The sequence below is a fragment of the Somniosus microcephalus genome, chromosome 6, assembly GCF_052327205.1.
Source record: "Somniosus microcephalus isolate GS21.2 chromosome 6, FLI_Smic_1.0, whole genome shotgun sequence".
Taxonomy (NCBI): Eukaryota; Metazoa; Chordata; class Chondrichthyes; order Squaliformes; family Somniosidae; genus Somniosus; species Somniosus microcephalus.
Window position 1 is genome coordinate 227,330,268 of NC_140992.1, and position 22,963 is coordinate 227,353,230.

General features: G+C 42.6%; 1 protein-coding gene across 1 annotated transcript in view; it reads left to right on the forward strand.

The window, feature by feature from the left end:
• The window catches only part of abcc12 (ATP-binding cassette, sub-family C (CFTR/MRP), member 12), a 146,713-nt gene extending 131,770 nt beyond the window's left edge, over nt 1-14,943 (forward strand). Inside the window, exons 23-29 of the mRNA XM_085991509.1 lie at nt 1,820-1,909; nt 2,002-2,191; nt 4,156-4,315; nt 9,362-9,440; nt 13,105-13,218; nt 13,979-14,143; nt 14,849-14,943. Of these exons, the coding sequence (XP_085847635.1) occupies nt 1,820-1,909; nt 2,002-2,191; nt 4,156-4,315; nt 9,362-9,440; nt 13,105-13,218; nt 13,979-14,143; nt 14,849-14,941 (891 nt within the window). The 3' untranslated portion in view covers nt 14,942-14,943. The remainder of the gene's footprint in view (nt 1-1,819; nt 1,910-2,001; nt 2,192-4,155; nt 4,316-9,361; nt 9,441-13,104; nt 13,219-13,978; nt 14,144-14,848) is intronic.
• Nucleotides 14,944-22,963: the final 8,020 nt, after the last annotated feature.

A 22,963-nucleotide genomic window follows, 5' to 3' on the forward strand; every position in this document is an offset into this window, starting at 1 on the left:
ACTAGACATCACAATTAAAATTAGAAACTTTTCTATAGTTAACTTTAAACTATAGTTAACTACAAAACTTTAAACCACAGAAATAATTATGCAAACAAATGCAATAACCTGAAGTCACACAAATTAGTTCCAATAATAAGCACTAGTGTATAATAAGTGTCAGCTGAGGCTCAGTTGGTAGAACACTTGCCTCTGAGTCAGAACGTTGTGGGTTCAAGGCTTACCAAGCATTATAAAACATCCTAAACATCAACAATCATTATTAAAGTAGATTACCTGGTCATTTATCTCATTGATGTTTGTGGCACCTTGTTCGATGGGAGATTCTTGGCTGCCCTGTTTCCTTACATTACAACACTTCAGAAGTATTTAATTAGCTGTAAAGTACTTCTGAAGTGTAGTCACTATTGTAATGTAAAGAACATCCTGAATTCATGCAAGGCACTTCCTTTCTTTTCCTATATCAAAAACGAATAACTAGTCAGATTTTACCATAGCAGGTATATTTCTTGCAATTAAATAGTGCACCAGACCACACAATAGTTATGCAATGAGAAAAGATTGTGTACAATATCTATGCAGTAGCCCATGAATTTTACCGTGCTTTAAATGCTTTGAGAACTAAGTTCTGTTTGTAACTTACAGAAATAGCTTGTGAGAGTTGGCAGTAATAAAACAATTCTTCCTTTGCCAGATTCCTAGAAAAATGACAAAATATTAACCTCATTCCAGTTTCTCATTTTGTTACAAAATGCTCCTGTTGTGTCAGTGTGTAAAACCAATGTGAGTTTAGCATTAAGGACAATTTATATTGTTCCTTTGTGCATTTTAAAAAAATTCAGTGGTTTTGCAAATGTGGACACTAGCAGAATGAGTAGTCTGATCACATAGGTGCTAAATTTAAATCCTTGTTAATGAATCACACTATTTGGTTCAATCAGTACATTATTGTGTAACATGTAAATTGCACCACCACCATAATGAAAAGGCCTCCTATTTTAAATACAATATGACATGGCTAACATGATTGAAGAATGCTTCTTTACTATCAGATTGCATTCCATTCTGTCCCCTTTATCTACTAAAAGAAACCAGCATGAGAACTTCCGGTTTGTGCAATTAAGTATTCAAAACAACAAACAAGGACAACAAAAAACAACCAAAAACAATTCCCCATAAAACCGCACTAATGCAAAGCCAGTCTTCCAAAGAGGTACACTATAAATTCCTTTTTTATTTCAAATATTAAATATAGTGGCCTTAAAAGTTCTTGAGTGATGGTCCTAGTGGTTACGCCAGGATTCATACCATCCAGTGCTGACTACACCAGAGTTGGTGGGGTTAGTAGGAAGGCACCTCATTTACAATACACAGACGGGTACATTTTCAGTAACTGCCTCCTCTTGCGTGTTCGAAACTCTGGCACCCGCCTGTCCTTGGAATGGGGACCAATCTGCCAAAAACAAATGTTTTTAATTAAATTTATATTCTTCGGGGGTTCAGGCCATTTGCTTGTCCTGGACTCCACAGTGGGGCTACATCCGGCCTCCACTGTTACACCAGATCCTGAATATGGGTGAAGTCATGACATAGGGCGGTCCTGCCCCTGGATCTGCCTCCTGGCCGTCATTTGCCTCATAATGGAAGATTCTATCCCTTACAAGGCAAACAGGAATCTCTCAGCACAGTGGAAACCCAATGCAACTGGGAGATTCCCCAAGGAATTTCAGTGCTAGTATGGTTATTTACTTATTTCTTCTTGTTATAAGACATATTCACAAATACACAGTATTGAATTTGAAACGTTCTTTGCTTACAGCTGACAGGATTGTTCCAAGTCTGTGTAAGAATGGGAATTGAAACAGAAGCCAGATTCCTATCTGTAGAACGAATAATGGAATATATACTGGTGAGCACATTAAGACATAAGTACATTCTGAAATCCCAATTCACTGCAGTATTTTTGTTTCACTGCTGTTTACAATTCTATATTTCTATCAGACTGGTGTTTCAGAAGCCCCACTTCATACTAACAATGCAAGTGTTCCCAAGGAATGGCCAAATCGTGGTGCAATCACATTTAAGAACTATCAAATGAAATACAGAGAAAACACTCCAATAGTCCTAAAGGGATTGAATTTAAATATAGATGCTCAGGAAAAAATTGGAATTGTTGGAAGAACAGGATCCGGTAAGAGATTTAAAAAAAAACTACTCCTGGGTTACAACAGTAGAAAATGATATAGCAAAATAAATGCCTTGTTTAGTCAGAGCTTATAACAAGAGAAGCAGTTATGTGGGAAACAGTAGTGTATAATTATGTTATGGTCACTATTTCCCAAATGTTCCCATATCCTTACCTTGTCTAGATGGCCCATTTTACTTTCTGGAATTCTAGATTCAGCACTGCTTCTTTCCTTGTTGGTCTAGAAACGTATTGGTTCAAAATGCAGTTCTGGACACATTGTAGAAACCTCACTCCTTCTTTGCCACTGACATTATTCTAACCCCAATCTATCTTTGGATAATTAAAGTCACTTATTATGACCCTGTTGTGCCTGTAATTTTTTCTCATTTATCTACATATCTGTTTCCCTATTTCCTTCACACTGTTCAGGAGTCCATAATATAGTCCAAATAGAGTAACAGCTCCCTTCCTATTCCTTAACTGTAACCAAAGAGATTGAGGTTTTGCACCATCCCCTACATCATCCCTATGTCCTAGTACTGTAATGGAATGTAACAATTTCACCTCTCCTCTTTTCCTAGTCATGGCCCTGTGGGTAGCAGAGCGGGCCCAGGGGCCGTGTAGCCTGATCCTGCTCCTATTTCGTGTGTCTAATTCTGTTAGATTCAGGAGATGGTTCTGTGATAGTGGATTGACGGTTAGGATCAGATCAGCCATGATCTTATTGAATGGCGGAGCAGGCTCGAGGGGCCGATTGGCCTACTCCTGCTCCTATTTCTTATGTTCTTATCCTTCCTTTGTAACCAGAAATGCCCAGCTCCCAGCATTGGCTTTAGCTATTTCTCTGGTTTGCCAAGTCCCAGCTCTTACAGATGCAAAACAATCTTTTAAAAATAAGAGAAAGCGAGCCAATCACTGACCTGCATCCTGGAATTTGCAAACAGTTACAAGTGCCTTCTGATTGATCTCAGAAGTTTATAAATAACCAAAATGACTTGAATTTCCCTATTTAGTGGAGCTGCCTAAAACAACAGGACAGACAAGAAGCTAAACATCACAAGCATGTTCCAGACCCTAGACTACACATGAACAAGATGACATGAGATCTGCTAGTAAAAAGCTACTAAACCTGTTCAGTACAATTAGTACCATTATCAGAGTAGATAATAGATGTTTTTGGGGTGGCATGACCGAGTTATAAATAAGAGCCCATGACAAATGTTCACACATAAGAGTGGGTGTGTTTCCAAGCAATTTTATAACCCCATACACTATACTGACTCCAACAATGAGTTGTGGTGGATCAAAACTGCAGAAGCAAGAGCAAAAGATATCAACGCTAAACCTTCCCTGCCTCTCCACTTATAAAGCACAATCAACTAATTGAATCGAAATTGTATATTGTTGGGGGGTGGGGGGAGTGGAAAGCAGGGGTCAGAAGTTAGCAGCGCAAGACTGAAATCTCAAACAATTCAAGGCATTTGTGGTTGATTAGGATAATGTAAGGAAATCATTCTTTCTTTAGCATCAATCTGCATTTCTGCAGATTTTGGGCATCCAACATATTTGTGTTAAGGGTTTGAAGGGATTATTTCATGATCCTGCGCTTCCAGTTTTTTTACAGGAAGCACAGATTAGAGGTATGGCTACATTGCCCCAATCCTACCACCCATATCCCCTATGAGCTCTCTGATAAAAGCGTGAGATTGGAGAAGATCCCTAGAATATAAAGGTTCAGATGAAGTAGTCAGGGTTCAGTGGCAGAACGTTGCAGTTTACTATATGTTAAGTAATCTGTCCTCTTGCGTGGACATAAACTATCCCATGGCACTATTCCGTAGAAGAGAAGGGAGTTTACCCAGTGTCTATTATAATATTCCTGAAGGCTTGGTTTAGCATCCTTGTGTTGCTATCACTTAGATAACATACAAACAATCTTCTAAAATGTTGACAGTTTCCTGTTGCAGGAAAGTCATCGCTGAGTGTTGCATTGTTCAGATTAGTTGAGCCATTCACAGGGACCATCCTGATTGACGACATTGATGTTTGCACTGTTGCTTTGGAGGATCTGCGAAGTCAACTTTCAGTCATTCCACAGGACCCAGTTCTGTTTGTTGGTACAGTGAGGTAGGAACTCTTCATATATTCCACAATTATTACTCGATGTTGATGGCACCATACAATATTGTTTTATTTTTAATTTGCTCCACGCTTCCTGTTGTGGAGCCTTTCCTACACACTGCACTTTCAATGGATGCGCGGAGAATCCTTCCCAGGTTTCCAAACACACCACCTATAACCAGCCACTCGGAGGTGCACGAGTGGAGTGCGGGATGACTCTCCTTTTGATTTTTGTTCTGTAGGAAAATTTGTGACCTACATTTGACACCTTCCCATGTTGTACAAACCCACATTCCTGCTCATGTGGTGTATTGAGCTCCAATGGGCTGTGCCACCTCAAGATTCAATAGAGTTCAGAAAATGCACACCTGACAATTTAAGAAAAAGACAGTAGAGGTAACATACAGGGAAAGTCAAATATTACTATTAGTCAAGAAAACAGTTGCCATGCAACCATAATCCAATCAACAAAAATACATTTTTTAAACTAAAGCCAGGTACACCTGTTACTTTTGTTCGTAGGCATTTCACATAAAGTAACTACTGGCTCACTGGTATCATTATAGGCCACCACTGTTTCTTTCCTAAAGAAGTGTTTCAGTTTCAACAAAACCAAATCTAAGGGCTGGATTTTGCCAGTGGGGAGCTTTTGGAGGCGGGACTTCCACTTTTCGGGTTTCAGTCCTGCCTCCATCAACTTCTGGCCAACCCAAGCTATTTTCCCTTGATTGACCTTGTTAAGCCCGCCCAGCGGGCTTAGCAGGCCAATTAAGGGAAAGTCAGTTACAGAGAACGTCAGCATATGACGTTTCATCTGTCAAAAATTTTGACAGGTGAATTGTCATCGTTTAACAGCTCTGTGAAGCTGCGAAACACTGACATTCTCTGTAGTTTGATGAGTTCTTGAATTCAAGACTCATCAAACCTCTTCCTTTTGCAGAAGGTGGAGGTGCGAGACTCTCCGCATCCCCAACTCTTGAAGCCTGCAGGAAGAAGCAAAGGCAAGTAAACTTTTCCTAACACTTTCCACTTATCTTACATACTCACCTCTCCACACTTGCATCCATCACTTATCTTCACAGCACACTTATGCAACCCTCCGACCCCCGCTGCTCTCCTCGGTGACCCTGGCAAGGTTCGGAGCCTTCGGGAAGCCCGCCCTTGTGTGGGCAAAATGGGGATAATCCTCTTATCTGCCTGTTAACAGGCAGTTAAGTGTCTGTAATCCCCTTCCCGCCTCCAAGCTTTTATAGATATGTGAAGAGAAAAAGATTGGTGAAGTCAAACATAGGTCCCTTGCAGTCAGAATCAGGGGAATTTATAATGGGGAACAAAGAAATGGCAGACCAATTAAATACATACTTTTGTTCTGTCTTCACAAAGGAGGACACAAATAACCTCCCAGAGATGTCGGGGAACATAGGGTCTAATGAAAGGGAGGAACTGATAGAAATCAGTATTTGTAAGGAAATGGTGTTAGGGAAGTTGATGGGATTGAGGGCCGATAAATCCCCAGGGCCTGATAATCTACATCCTAGGGTACTTAAGGAAGTGGCCCTAGAAATAGTAGATGCATTGCTGGTCATCTTCCAAAATTCGATAGACTCTGGAACAGTATCCATGGATTGGCGGGTAGCTAATGTTACCCCACTGTTCAAAAAGGGTGGTAGAGAGAAAACGGGGAATTACAGACTGGTAAGCCTGACATCAGTAGTGGAGAAAATGCTAAAGTCCATTATAAAGGATGTAATAGCATAGCACTTGGAAAAAAGTGACCGGATCGGACAAAGTCAACATGGATTTACAAAAGGTAAATTGTGCTTCACTAATCTACTGGAATTTTTTGAGGATGTAACTGGTAAAATAGATAAGGGAGAACCAGTGGATGTGGTGTATTTGGATTTTCAAAAGGCTTTCGATAAGGTCCCGCATAAGAGATTAGCATGTAAAATTAAGGCACATGGGATGGGGGCAAGGTATTGACTTAGATAGAGAACTGGTTGGCAGACAGAAAGCAAAGAGTTGGAATAAACGGCTCTTTTTCCGAGTGGCAGGCAGTGACTAGTGGGTAACTGCAGGGATCGGTCCTTGGACCCCAGCTATTCACAATATATATTAATGATCTGGACGAGGGAACTAGATGTAATATCTCCAAGTTTGCAGACGACACAAAGCTGGGTGGGCGTGTGTGCTGTGAGGAGGATGCCGAGAAACTCCAGTATGATTTGGACAGGTTGGGTGATTGGGCAGAAGCATGGCAGATGCAATATAATGTGAATAAATGCGAGGTTATCGACTTTGGTGTCAAAAACAGGAAGGCAGATTGTTATCTGAATGGCAATAGATTGGGAGAAGGGGAAGTGCAACGAGACCTGGGCGTCCTTGTGCACCAGTCGCTGAAAGTAAGCATGCAGGTGCAGCAGGCAGTTAAGAAGGCAAATGGTATGTTGGCCTTCGTAGCGAGAGGGTTTGAGTACAGGAACAAGGATGTCTTGCTGCAGTTGTACAGGGCCTTGGTGAGACCACATCTTGAGTATTGCATGTAGTTTTGGTCGCCTTATCTGAGGAAGGATGTTCTTGCCATGGAAGGAGTGCAGCAAAAATTCACCAGGCTGATACCTGGGATGGCAGGAACGACGTATGAGGAGAGATTGGGTCGATTGGGCTTGTACTCGCTGGAGTTTAGAAGAATGAGAGGGGATCTCATCGAAACTTATAATATTCTAACAGGACTAGACAGACTAGATGCTGGAAGGATGTTCCCGATGGTTGGGGAGTCCAGAACCAGGGGTCACAGTCTAAGGATAAGGGGTAAGCCATTTAGGACAGAGATGAGGAGGAATTTCTTCACCCAGAGAGTGATGAACCTGTGGAATTCTCTGCCAAAGAAGGCAGTAGAGGCCAATTCATTAAATATATTCAAGAAGGAGTTGGATATATTTCTTAAGGCTAAAGGGATCAAGGGATATGGAGAGAAGGCAGGAACAGGGTACTGAATTTGGATGATCAGCCATGATCTTATTGAATGGCAGAGCAGGCTTGAGGAGCCGAATGGCCTACTCCTCAAATCAAATCAAATCAAATCAACTTTTATTGTCATTGTTAGTGCACAAGTGCAGTACAACGAAATGTAGGCTTGCGGCTCCCGAGAGTGTACAATTTGGATTAGGACACTTAAACATTTCAACATACATTTGTACATATATATTAGCATAAATATGACCATAATAAAGTGAATAAAGTGCATCGGCAGATGTGCAGGCTTTAGTGTTTATTTGTGGAGTTCAGTAGGATGACAGCCCTGGGAAAGAAGCTGTTCCTAAATCTGGTCGTACGGGTGCGAATGCATCTGTAGCGTCTTCCAGATGGTAGGAGGGCGAACAGACTGTGGCTGGGGTGGGTAGGGTCTTTGATGATGGTCCGTGCCCTCCGTAGGCAGCGTTTCTGATATATATGTTCTATGGTCGGTAGCCGGGTGCCGGTAATGCGTTGGGCAGTTTTGACTACCCGCTGCAGGGCTTTCCGGTCATGGGAGCTACAGCCGCCGTACCATACCGTGATACAGTTTGTCAGGATGCTCTCTATAGTGCAGCGGTAGAAGTTAGAGAGGATCGGGGGTGACAGATTACATCCCTTCAGCCTCCTCAAGAAATATAGGCGCTGCTGGGCCTTCTTCACCAGAGAGGAGGTGTTGAGGGACCAGGAGAGGTCTTCCGTGATGTGGACTCCGAGGAACTTAAAGCTGGCCACCCTTTCCACCTCCGCCCCATTGATGTGGATGGGGGTGTGACTTCCGCCTTTGGACTTCCTGAAGTCCACGATTATTTCCTTTGTTTTCTTGGTGTTAAGGGCCAGGTTGTTGTCGGCGCACCACTTCACGAGATGCTGGACCTCCTCCCTGTAGGCTGACTCATCATTGTTGGTGATCTGGCCTACTACTGTGGTGTCATCTGCAAACTTGATGATGGTGTTGGAACCATTAACAGCCACACAGTCGTGGGTGAAGAGGGAGTAGAGGAGGGGGCTCAGCACACATCCTTGTGGGACCCCCGTGTTCAGGGTCAGGGGGGTGGGGGGGAGGTGTGGTTGCCTAATTTGACAGACTGGGGTCTGTTTGTTAGGAAGTCCAGGGTCCAGTTGCAGAGGGAAGTGTTCAGGCCAAGAGTTTGGAGTTTGGTGGCCAGCTTATTGGGGACGATAGTGTTGAATGCTGAGCTGTAGTCTATAAACAACATTCTGATGTAGGTCTCCTTACCATCTAGGTGACTCAGTGCCGAGTGTAGAACAGTAGTGATTGCATCCTCCGTTGATCTGTTTGCCCGATAGGCTCCTATCTTCTATGTTTCTATGGGACCCGGCGCGCGCCGGCTACCCACCTCCTGGCAAGATGACACGGAGGCGGGTTGGGGGCAGGATGGGTACCCGCCCCCAGATTCTGCCATTTTCCCAGCAGTCCTGCCTCTAAACCCGCCTTCCCAGGGCTGACAAGATCGCGCCCTAAGTATTAAAGCTTTGAGCACCCAATATCTGTAGTGGAAACATTAAACCACTTGGTCCCAGTCGCTGTGTTACCTATTACCTTCTCCTCTTGCTTTTGTAATGGAACTAGAAGTGTTATAATCTTCATCAATTGTCAAGTTTCTAATCCACGAATAGGAATTTATTATAATTGGAAAACGCTGGGTAAATTTGAAATATTGCAGATATTTGCATTTCAAAAGTATTATCTACCAGGGTCTGTATTAAATCTGATAGTGTCTCCTCACAGAGCTAGAGATTGTTCCTCACTGGTTTAAAGTGGCAGGATCATTTATCAATAACATTGCCTATATCCTGTCATATTGTTCTGTTCTGAATGTTTTACTGTAACACTTCTTTAAACCTTGCACTATCTTGTTTAAATGTCTGTGGTATTTAGCATCCTGGCAACAAAGCTGTTGACTGCTTTAAAATAATAGCACCTTACTTCAATTACATAGTCAGTTACTTTAATATAGTGCATTAAATGTTGAATTTATCTCTCGCTAAATAAATCCTGTACTTTTTCCATAGGTATAACTTAGACCCTTTTAGGAATTACAAAGAGGATGCGATTTGGGAAGCCCTTGAAAGGACCTATATGAAGGATATGGTATACTTAAAACAATTCAAAAACAAAAGCACTATGCTCATTAATATTATAGCACTAGACTGTTTTTGCAATGTTTAGTGGCATCAAAAATATTTTTCATTATCACACTAGATGTTGTTTTATAAATTATTTCAGCAAAAGCTCCAGATAATGTGTTCAGCCACTTTTTAGGATGCAAAACAGGCATACTATTTACTTCAGATGTTATCTTATAATCTTGTGACAGTCAGAGCAGCTTGTACATGATAGTGCTTTAAATTCAGTTGTGTTAGAATACTCACTTTGCTATACAATGGGCCAGAAATTCGGGTCCAAATGCATGAGTACGGTCTGGGTACTCACGCATCTGGCCGGTGGAAATGCCGGCGTTCAGCATGCACAGCGCATGCGGGGAACGCCGGCATTTCCAGTCCTCTGAACGAAGGGGTTCAGAGGCACAGCGCGTGCGACTGCACAGGCAGCGCTTGCGCAGTGAACTTCGTCGATTTCATTCATGGATTCAGTGAGGGTAAGTCCTTACAAGTGACACTTGAAAAAAGCATGTGTAAAGTTGTTCCAAGGCTGCGGAGGAAGATATATTTTATCGTGGAGCTTCTGAAAGGCAATATTTTTGTTTGGGAAAGGGAGGGAAGTTATTTTAAGAAATTTTAAGTAAGTTTTAAAGTTTACATTTTTTTTTTTAAACGGGTTTTCAGAACGGTAGGTAGAAGGAGCAATTGTGGCTGTGTGAATGGAATGTGAAAATGAGTGTTCTAAAATGAGTAATGTAACATTTCCAGCACTTTTAAGAAAGAAACTTTTCATCAGTAATAAGTAATTATGTATGTATGTCCGCATATATTCCTTTACATATATGTATGTATGTTTTATATTCCTTTACTTATGTGTATGAATGTATGTTTTTAATTATGATTTTCCAATAAGTTACTTTCTCTGAAAGTCATAATTAAATAATACATTCATACACATAAGTAAAGGAATATATACATAACACGCAAAGGAATATATACAGACATACATACTTTCAGAAGCTCCACGATAAGAAATATCTTCCTCCGCAGCCTCTGGAGCAACTGTACCCATGCTTTTTTCATGTGTAAGTTGTAAGGACTTGACCTCACTGAAAGCATGAATGAAAGCGCCGAATTTTACTACGCACGCGCTGCCTGTGCAGTCGCACGCGTTCTGCCTCTGAACCCCTTCGTTCAGAGGACAGGAAATGCCGGTTTTCCCCACATGCACTGTGCATGCTGAAAACCGGCATTTCCTCCGGCCAGACGCGTAAGTACCCCAACCGTACTCGCGCATTTGGAAGGGAATTACTGGGCCAACATTTTACATGTCAATAAAATGAAAAATTTAACAATTGCACGATTTTCCCCCTCGCATCTGCGACTGAGGGTCCAAGGAGGTGCATTGCGCAAGAGGTCATCGTCGTATGTATCCTCACACTGTTCCCTTTCGGGAACTGTATGAAGTGGTGGAAGGATTTATGGCCGTGATTAACGCTCATTCCGTGACCGTAACCATCTTTGAACCAGCCATTAGGGTGGTTAGTCCTATGGCGTGAGGGTTTTACGGGCTCCCACAACCCATCTGAGGGGGGGGCCACCCACACCCACGGACGCAAGTATCCCGCTGGATGTCCACCCAGAATTTATAGTTGGAGCTCCGGCTCCACTTGCTGGGACTGTCTGGAGTGGGGTTCGAAACCCTACTCCTTCTGGCCCAGCGGCAGGGATGCTTACTGCTACGCAAAAGGCCCACTCCGCACAAAAGGTGACACCCATACGTTTCCTGCGCCTTTTCCCTCCCCGTGACTGGAGCCCTATGCTGCCACTTGAAAGACCAAGCTATCATCTGCCCTTTTTGCGGCGCCTTTGACTTCTCATTACCAATGATGAGCAGGCGCTGCGCCTCCACCTCCTTGAGGAGATTGCTGAGGTCATCATCAGTTCAATTGTGAGTTCTTTTAATGCCGTGAATTGTGCTCATTCCAGCCATTTCACTTTGCTAATCGGATTGGGCCTTTGGCATAGCGGTAGGATCCCCGCCGCTGGGCCAGATCAGGGTAGGGTTTCGAACCCCGCTCCAGACAGTCCCGGCAAGTGGAGTCGGAGCTCCGGCTCTAAATTCTGGGTTGACATCCAGTGGGATATTTGCGCCCGTGGGTGTGGGTGGCCCCCCCTCCTTGTATAGCTTGTGGGAGCCCGTAAAACCCTCCCACCATAGGACTAACCGCCCTAATGGCTGGTTCAAAGATGGTTACGGTCACGGAATGAGCGTTAATCATGGCCATAAATCCTTCCACCACTTCATACAGTTCCCCAAAGGGAACAGTGTGAAGACACGTATGACGACGACATTGCTAAATAAATAAATGGAATTAAAAAAATTCTTTTAGGGCTTTTAAAAGTCTTTAAATTGCTTTAATTCTCTTTAAAACGACTTCAGATTCTTCAAAATAATGTAAACGTTTTTAAAAGTTACCAAAATCTTCAAAAAACTTCCAAAAACCTATTTAAACTGCTGCTTTGCATGTAAAAATGCTTAGCAGCTTGGCAGAAACATTGGGGGCGTGTCCTGTTAAACTGAGACCTCAAGGGGCGTGTCTCAGTTGCACAGCGCGCTACAGGCTTCGCGCTGGCTGCACTCCTGGGCGGCGTGATGTCATACGCCGCCCGGGATTCTTCTTTTTCAAAATCGAATTCCAGGCGTCCCTGGAGGTCAACGGCCAGCGCGTCGGGTAAGTGCATATCAGGGGCTTGCACGCGCGGCAAGCCCCCGATCTGAATTTCTGGCCCAATCTGTTTTTGTACCAAAGCAAAGACTCATTCTTCATAAGGTATGAGCTCTGAAAGAATACTACCACCATCTAATGAATGCATTTATTTTAGAACAAACAAACTGCAGGAGAACTTGGTCCCTAGATGTACCGACACTGTGAGTGACTATCTCTTCCTCCAGCACCCAAGCAGAAAACTGTAACTTTGGTCCATGCACCTCCAGAAGTGCTATTATCCAACAACCACTATATAGAGAGGTTACCACCAGTCAACTCAGTCCAACAAAGTATTAACACCATGCTAGCTGCATTGCTGTTAAGCTATATAAAATAGGGCCCAGCTAATATAAGTAGCAATCTTGGTGAGACGTAAAACGCTATGAAGATACTTATTCTACTATTTAGATCACCACAACTCTGATAATATTTTTTTATTCGTTCATGGGATATGAGCATCACTGACAAGGCCAGCATTTATTGCCTACCCCTAATTGCCCTTGAGAATGTGGTGGTGAGCCGTCTTCTTGAACCGCTGCAGTCCGTGTGGTGAAGGTACTCCCACAGTGCTGTTAGGGAGGGAGTTCCAGGATTTTGACCAAGTGACGATGAAGGATCGGCGATATATATCCATGTCAGGATGGTATGTGACTTGGAGGGGAACTTGGAGGTGGTGGTGTTCCCATGCACCTGCTGCCCTTGTCCTTCTAGGTGGTAGAGGTCGTGGGTTTGGGATCAGTAGCAACAAAGGCATTCGTAACATTCCCTTGTACACAGACTGGTTAAAGAGAGTTTTCAAACTTTTATGGGATAAACACAACAATTATCAGAGCAGGAAAGTTACTGTTACCTGTTCATTATGAAAAATTGAATTTTTTGAAGGTATCAAAACTTCCAAAAAAACTGGAGTCAGATGTGATTGAAAATGGAGAAAACTTTTCTGTTGGAGAGCGTCAGTTGCTTTGCATGGCAAGGGCACTCCTGAGAAATTCAAAGGTAAGAAAAAGAAACTGGAAATTAGACTTTAACAAAAGGATGAAAAGAATTAAAGGACTAAACAAATTTTATCAAAAAAGTCATGGAGTTACCAGTTGCTGAAATCAGACCCATTACATTAATCTAGAAGTCCGCTTTGATGATGTCATCATACTGATTTCAGGGTATTGTTGTTTGCTAGACCAATGAGTAAATGTTTTAAAGCACCAACACATGTGGTGTGGATGGTTTTAACCCTATAAAGGCAAAAAAAACAATTGAAAAGAAAGTAATTCCACATATAGAGCATCTTATTACGTTTCGCACAAATTGCTTCACATAAAATGAATTACTTTTTTAAAATACACAGTCACCGTTGTTAGGTAGACAAACTAAATTAGTTTGTAAAAAATTTAATTAAATGAATTGTGTGATTTCAAGTATAGTAACCAGGCTCCTGTAATGGGTAAAATTGTTTCAGTGAACTTATGGATATATGTACTTGTAAAACAAAACATACTAAAATGTGATCAGACATCATACTAATTACAATTTTTTTAAAGCATTGTGATTTTTAATTTCTCTTCCTCACCATGCCCAGCCTGCATAGCTTACTGTTGCGTTTGCCTACTTTACAAGTGTTTTCACTTCAAATTAATTCATTCTCTGTAAATTGTTTTGGGGCATCTCGAGGACATGAAAGGTGCTATATAAATGCAAATTCTTTCTTACTACTGAAAAATTTCTATATGACTAATTTATTGTAACATTTCTCCATTAGATTATAGTTTTAGATGAAGCTACAGCCTCCATTGATTCAGAAACTGATTCATTGGTTCAACACACCATCAGAGAAGCGTTCAAAGAATGCACAATGCTGACGATTGCACATCGAATAAACACAGTTCTAGAATGTGACAGAATTCTAGTTATGGATAATGGAAAGGTAAGGAGTATCCTATAGAACAATATTATTGATATCAATATCATTGTACAAGTGTCCTAGGCTAGTATTTTTTGTCACTATTAGTAGGTTGCTGCTGACAGTACCAATAGGCAACCAACTACTGGATAATTGAAATTTTTTCCCCCTGGTTGCCATATTACCATGTTTAATCGTTTGACCATCAGACTTTGACCATTGCAATGATCATTTTTCTAGACTGTTGCCATTGAGCTAGTAAAAAAACCAAGAGTTAGCCAGTTGTAAAGTTTTAAATAGTTCCATTCTACATAACAGTGAGTGTACATCCAAATAATTGTAGTTGGAAGTACAGTCAAGTACCTGAGACAACGTAAGGCACAATATAAATGAAAGTTCTTTCTTCGCCATTAGAACATACTGAGGGAGTTACATAGCTGCAACTGTTGATAAAGATTATAAAATATTAGTGGGTATAAGATTAACCTATAACTGTATCACCAAGAATAGGAAAATGGGGTGAGGGAATGGTAGTTGTGTTTTGTCTCCTCTATTAGATAGGCAAAGCCCATTATGTTCATCTTTATTACAATGCTAAAATTCACAACACTTGTTTTAACAGTTTTCATTATTACAGCCAGCATGAATATACAGCCCAATGTTATTTACTAGTCTGCATTTGTTAGAATAATGATAAGATAATTACAATATTCTGCTATTCATTTCCAGGTTGCAGAATTTGACAAGCCAGCTGTGCTGCTACAGAATCAGAATTCTATATTTGCATCTATGCTGGCTGCTACCAACAAAGTGACATCATAAATAAGCAAAGAAAGTTCATATCTGTGTTCAGAATTTCTACAGAAAGATACGCTGATTAGATCAGAGGAAGATTCACTCAAATATTTTTAGATATAAATGTACTTATGGAGCTGAATGCATTTTTTTGAATAAACCAATCAATGTAATAAGCAATTATTTATATACAGGTAGACTACCCTTTATCCGGACTTCCGAAAACCGAAACCCTCTAAAAACCGAAGGTTTTTTCGGTCAGCGTAAGTCGTGCGCACGACATGACCAGAGTGGCGCACGACTTACAGGCCTAGCCGGATAAGGGATAGTGTAGCATTTTTCCGCACTTCTGAAAACCGAAATCTTTATCCGCACATCCGAAACCAGAAAACCTCTGAAAGTCGAAAGTGGAGCAAAGCATGACTTCTGAAAACCGAAATGCGCACGACCACGACCCCCGCCGACCCCCCGGCCGAACCCGACCCCCACCGACCCCCGACCCCCACCGACCCCCGACCCCCCCACCGTACCCCACCCCCGCCGAACCCCACCCAATTTCGGATAAGAGATAGTGTACCATCCTTTATCCACACATCCGAAACCAGAAAGCCTCTGAAAGCCGAAAGTGGCGCAAAGCATGACCCGACGCTGCCGATGCTTGACCCATGCAGGTGTTATGCTGCTCTGTGTGATATTTGCAGCTCTCTTAGATATTTGCTGCTATTTGCTGCTCTCTTAGATATTTGCTGCTCTCTTAGATATTTGCAGCTCTCTTAGATATTTGCAGCTCTCTTAGATATTTGCTGCTCTCTTAGATATTTGCTGGCTTTTAACAATTTGTGAAAATGCTAAAAAGAGCTGCAGATACCCCAATGGGTAACAGTGAGAAGCAGAGAAGGAAGCGTCGCTCATTATCGATATCGCAGAAAGTGGAGTTATTGCAGAAGCTTGATCGTGGTGTGTCTGTGCGACATCTTACTGAAGAATATGGTGTGGGAAGTACCACCGTATATGACTTAAAGAAACAGAAAGACAAGTTGTTGAAATTTTACACTGACAGTGATGACCATAAACTAATGAAAATTAGGAAAACATTGCATAGGGCAAAAAATGAAGATCTTGACCGTGTGCTGATTGAGTGGATTCGACAACGCAGAGGTGAACGTGTGCCACTGACTGTTTTGATGGTCATGAAGCAAGCTAGAATATACCATGAAGAACTGAACATTGAAGTTGAGTGTGAATATTCAGAAGGTTGGCTGCATAAATTTAAGAAGCGTCATGGTATAAGATATCTGAAAATCTGTGGTGAAAAAGCTTCTGCTGATCATGAAGCAGCTGAAAATTACATAGATGAGTTTGCAAAAATAATATCGGATGAAAACCTCGGTCCTGAACAAATTTACAATGCTGATGAAACAGCTCTGTTCTGGCGCTACGTTCCTAGAGAAACATTAGCAACGGCTGATGAGAGTGCACCAGCAGGTTTTAAGGATGCTAAGGACAGGTTGACTGTTCTTGGGTGTGCCAATGCTGCAGGCACACACAAGTTAAAGTTGGTAGTGATTGGAAAAAGCCAACATCCGAGATGTTTGAAAGGTGTATGCAATTTACCTGTGCATTATTATGCGAGCAGGAAAGCATGGGTAACCAGAGGAATATTTTCTCACTGGTTCAATAACCACTTCGTACCAGCGACACGAGCTCATTGCAGGCAAGTTGGACTGGAAGAAAACTGCAAAATTTTATTGTTCCTGGACAACTGCTCCGCACATCCCCCTCCTGAACTTCTTGTGAAAAGTTATGTTTTCGGCACTAACTTTCCCCCTAATGTGACATCTTTAATACAGCCTTGTGACCAAGGAATTTTACGCTCCATGAAGAGCAAGTATAAAGACGTTTTTTTGAACTCTATGCTTGATGCAATCAACAGAGGCGAAGGAATCCAAAGCTTCCTGAAAGAATTCAATGTTAAGGATGCCATTTATGCAGTTGCTAATGCTTGGAACGATGTTGACAAACCAACATTAAAAAATGCTTGGCACAGACTTTGGCCTTCAACGATGTTTCATGAAGATGGACCTGCAGATGACGAGTTTGAAGGATTTCCTGTCAGTCAGGAGAAGATGATGATCTCAAACCTCCTCACTTACGCCAAAGGTTTATCATCCGAAAGTGTAAATACGTTAGAGGAAGCTGACATCGAAGAAGTGCTGAACATTGACAATGATGCACCTGTTGTGAATTCGTTGAGTGATGGGGAAATTGCTGAAATGGTGTTAAATAAAGACGAGCATGAGGACAGTAGTGATGATGATGATGACATTGTGAACACAGGTGACAAAATCCCCATAGATGATATTGTGACAATGTGTGATCAGTTAATTGCTGGCCTTGAAAAACGTGCATTTATCAGTGAGCAAGAGATTATGCAAGTTTACTCAATTAAAGAGAGACTGCTTAGACAGAAACCAATGTTAATGAGACAGATGACACTGGAAGAAGTCTTTAAAAAGGCCGTCTGTCGTAGTCATGCTTCATCACTTGAGAATCCTGTTCCTGGCCCATCTTCAGATGTCCAACTCCAACCTGATGACAATGATGCCAACACTGATGTACCCTCTTCTCCAAGATCCTCAAGCCAGATGTAATGCTGCTTCATCACTTGAGAATCCTGTTCCTGGCCCATCTTCAGATGTCCAACTCCAACCTGATGACAATGATGACAACACTGATGTACCATCTTCTCCAAGATCCTCAAGCCAGATGTAATGTACCTTTATTGCATGTTTATGTACAGGTATTTAGCTTAGTTTGTACCTGTACATGTTTGAAGTTTTACTGAATGTTTTCCTTACAAATAAACTGTACTACAGTATTTATCCCTGTAACTACAGTATTTATAGTCGTTATTTTCGGATAAGGGATAGTGTATCCTTTATCCGCACTCCCGAAAACCGAATTACCTCTGAAAACCGAAGTGTTTTCGCGCACCTTCCGAAAACTGAAATTTTCCTAAAACCAAAACACGGCTGGTCCCGAGGTTTTCGGATAAAGGATAGTCTACCTGTACTCTCATGTTTCAGCTACTGAGAGGTGAAAATAAATTGGCTCCAAGTTTTATTTTAATGATGATATTGAAGTTGTACATCATTGAGTCCTGAGGTAATTCCTGAATTAAAACATTAGAGACTCACTGTAAAAAATGTATTCTGGTCTATATTCGTTTATTGACTGAAATTCCTTATTACGATTACAGTTACACACACAGGATGAAGATCAGTTATTGTTAGCTCTCTTTTGCAAGCTGGAAGGAATTCACTTAACTGCCGGCCCAATGTTTCAGGCCAGAGCAGAGGAAGGCAGAGTTTGCAAGTCCATGGTATGAATGGAAATAACAACAGAAAATGCTGGAAAAACTCAGCAAGTCAGGCAACATCCGTGGAGAGAAATTTGAGTTGACGTTTCGGGTTTGACCCTTCTTCAAAACTGGAGAGAAAAGGAACTAGATCGAAGGCAGGGCTGCGATCGGACAAAAGAATAAAAGAACCAAAAGAAGTAAAAGAGATTAGAAGCTAGACGAGATGGTAATAGGCTGTGATTAGGTGTAAAGTGTACTGGCAGGGCAAAAGATAGCTGCCAGGTGTGAGAGAGAAACAAAAGGAAAGGGGGGGGGGGGGGGAAAGGAAAGGAGTGGAAAAATATAAGTGAAAATGAAATGGGGGCCGAGGTTATGATCTGAAATTGTTGAACTCGATATTGAGACCGGAAGGCTGCAGAGTGCCTAATCGGACCATGGTATGAATGGTCTGATTGCTGCAATTTTGCACGGATGTGAACTCAGACAAGTTGCCAGAATAAATACTGATGGGGGAATGTTTAGATGTTAACATATTTGTGATGGTACCTGCTAAAACAAAAGGTGGTATCAATCTGCTGATTAGATTGAATGCAGAGGCTTTGATTTGTACCTGTAACAAAAACAGAAAATGCTGGAAAAATCAGTAGTCGAGGCAGCATCTGTGGAGACAACAGATAAGTAACATTACAGGTGTGGATCCTTCATTAGAATCTATTATACAATGTCTTTCACAGCTGCAGAACATGTTAATTACCAGCCACTGTATGCAATGTAAAGTACTTGGCACAGATCAAGGAAACAAGCCATCCCATTCAATCCAAAAACATCCTAAGGAATTGATAGCTCTGGAAATAATGGCATTGATTAACAGCTGTGTCTGGGATGGGCTGATGGGAAGAGCCAATGATTTTTTGATAGACAGCTCTAGGCCAGAAACATGTGACTGTGGATTTATCTGGGGTACCTGAGCTTCATGAGGGAGTCAACAGAATATGACCAGCTGAGGGCCTATCCTAGTTCAACTCCGTGGCAGTGAGTCCGCACATAAGAAATGAACATCCAGTTTCAAGGTACAATGTATGTAGAGAGGAAGCTTAGGGTGGAGCGTCTGTATTATTTTGATATAACAAGGATAATAAATTTTAATAGTTACTGTAACATATATTGGCCCAGAATTTGCTGGAGTGGGGCACCTCACGCATGCGGCGTTAGTTGGATTCTTTTCCTCACCCTTCAGCTCCAATTATTTTTGTGTTGCAAATTTCTGGAAGTGTGAATTGATAATGGCGGCGAGGTCAATGGGCATGGTGAACGACAGGATTAACCAATCTCCTTATCTTCTTAACCAATGAAATTTAAGAATAGAGAAAGAAACAAAGAAAGAAATAGGGTGAATTAGAGTCAAATTAGATACAGAAACAGAAAGAAAGAAAAGATTAAGCAAGAGAGAAAAAAAGAGACAGAAAGGAAAAACAAGTAAAAAATTAAAACATTTAAAATTTAAAAAACCTCTTTGAACAATTTACTACTTGCAGAGCTGGACTCCTCCATTTCAATTGTTCCCTTTCTGGGCCTCCGAGGTTAAGTGGCATTGCAGGAACATAAATCTCATCATGAAAGGGGCCCTTGCATCATGGAATACCAGCCCTACCTTTCTGCGGCGAGTTTAATTCGTATTTATGGCGTAAATCCATCAATTTTTTGACACTCACGGGAAGGTTGATGTCGAGCTCCCATTTTTGCGAGGCTAACGACGGAGCAGCGCGAATGGTCGAGCAATTTGTGGCGATTCACAACTCATGGCGTATCTCTTTCACTAATAACAGCACGCACATTAAACTTGGCATTATTTTCCCAGCAAATTCTGGGGCATTGCTTTGCACTCAATTTTGCTCATTTACCTGCTTTACTTAAATAAAAGGGGTGATTTTCATTCAGAAGTCGGGAAGGAGGCGAGACTACAACTTTCAGGGTTGTAGTCCCGCCTCCATCGAGATGCGGCCAATCCACGCGATTTTCACTTGATTGACCTTGTTGAGCAGGCCAATTAAGTGCCACCCGGCAACAGGTGATGTCACAGACTGAAATTTCATCTGTCAAGACGTGTTGACAGATGAAATATCAGTGTTTCACAGCTGTTTGAAGCTGTCAAATACTGACAGTCTTACTTCTAACCTGAGTCCTTCTACGCAGACTCAGTTAGAAATCTCACCGGCACGGAAAGCTGCAGGCTGTCACTTTTGACAGATCGCAGCCATTCTGCTTTCTGTGCCGGCTGAATGATGGACTCCTGAAACCTAGAGGAAAGAAGGCTGTAAAGGTAAGTACAGGTAATTTAAACTTCTTTACACACTTTAGACACACCAAACACACTTACCTTTGCACTCATGCACCCATCACTCACCTGAACACCGACAGCTCGACCCCTCCAAGTCCTTCAACCCGACGGCCCGACTCCTCTAACTTGGCGTGGTTTGGAGCTGCCGGGAATCCCACACGACAACCTTCAAAATAGGGATTAGGCTAAAAATTGCCTGTTAACTACCTGTTAACAGGCAGTTAATTGGCACTAATCCCTTCCCGCCTCGGGTCGGCGGGTCCCAGTGCGGGGCAGCTATCCGCCTCCTTTGAAACTTACATGGAGGCGGGTTTTGGGCAGGATGGTGTCGGGACCCCCAAATTCGGGAATTTAACCCCCTGCATGCCTCCAATCCCGACTCCACTGCACACTGAAAATCGACCCCAAATTGTTTGTTGGTTTGTAGTCTCAGCCTGACAGTGTGTATATTCAATCCACCCAGTAAAGAAAGGGGAATTACTGGCACATGGTACATTCTACAAAGTCAGTGCAACGGTTCTCTGTTTGATCCCTGGGTCCTGCAATCATTTACAACAACAACAACTTACATATATATATATATAGCACCTTTAATGTAGCAAAATGTCCAAAGGCAATCCACAGGAGTGATTATCAAACAAAATATAACAGATGGCCAAAAGCTTGGTCAAAGAGGTAGGCTTTAAGGAGCTTCTTAAAGGAGGAGAGAGAGGGAGAGAGGTGAAGAGGTTTAGGGCAGGGATTCCCGAGCTTAGGGCCTAGGCAGCTGAAGGCACGGCTACCAATGGTGGAGTGAAGAAAATCGGGGATGCACAAGAGGCCAGAATTAGCCATGCCCAGGATTCTGGAGAAAACAATAAAAAGAAAAACAGAAAATGCTGGAAATACTCAGCAAGTTAGACAGCACCTTTGGAGGGTGAAACAGAGTTAACGGCCGGGATTTTCCTGGTGGGTCAGCGGACAGGAACGGTGGCGGGTCGGGTGGGAAAGTTTTTTTTTGACAGCGGGTCAGGAACCCGCTGTTAACCCACTGCCACGTGCCTTTCCCAATATCGGGTCGGTCAGCACTGAGCAGACCTGACAGGCAGCGACGGGGGACCCAATTAAACTCATTGGCATCTAGTTGACGGATCATTGACAGGCTTTTTTAACTTACCTTTTCACTTTAACTTCATGGCCACAGGAACCACGCTGTTTGGGGACCACGGCTGTCAACCGGAGGTGGGAGTTCAGTGGCCATTACTTGACAGCTTCAAATGTAAAATAAAAGCTCCCACTTGACAGATCATCACTTTCCTCAGCCACAAGCTGTTTCTCACTCCATTTCCAGCACAGATTCTGCAGGCTTTCCACTTTCCACTCTCCATCCACTCTCACCTTATTGGAAGAACTCTCTCACCATTGACAGGATACTTCTGTCATCTCTACTTCACCTGCCATCTATTCCCTCAACATGGGTGTCCTTTATACTATCTCACCTTGGTCTTCAGAAACCCACCACGATCAGCCCCAACACCAGTAGCACCAGGCACACCAGCAGCACCAACAACAACACCAACCGTCTCCACAATCACCTGATGCTGCACAGGACACAGGGCATCAGCACCCGAGCATATTGTTGCCTGGGAAGCCAGGGATGGCCTCACCATGGCCAGATTTACTTCACTTGATGTTGTACACCCTGGCTGCCACATGATGTGCCAGGTTGGCACCACCCCACACCAAAATCATAAAGCTTCCCTACACTGTCCAAGCCATTCCTTTCACACTCACCACCATTGCGGGGGGACCGTTATATCTCACCATTCACTGCAAGTCACTAAGCCACTTACAGAGGTGCACACAAATCTGTCCAAGAACGCAAAGTGTTGAAAATAAAAATGTCAAATATTTGGCAGCAAATTAACAGAAACTTTACAGGAACACTGGATAAAACACCCAAGTGGCTACCCTTGTGTGTTGTTAGTTGGTATGATTGCACTAGGATGAGGGTGAGTGTGAGGGGTGGCTAATGAGATGGGGATGTGATAATGTAGATAGAGAGAGAGGGATGGGTGGAGGTGCAAGGTAAGTTGGTGTGAGTAAGGATGCCCAGGGGTGGGGTAGGGAAGGCAGATGACACGTCATGGATGACGTCACCAGACCCGCTTCCTCTAATTGGACCGGGAAACGCGTTGGGAGGGCTTAACAAGCCCTATCAAGGGAAAATCATGGCGGGATGGAGCCAGCAGCGGGGACAGGACCCGCCACCGATGTTGCCAGCCCCGGATCCGCCGAGGTGAGCAAAATCCCGGCCAACGTTTCAGTTCGATGACCTTTTGTCAGAACTGGAAAAAGTTAGAGATGTAAT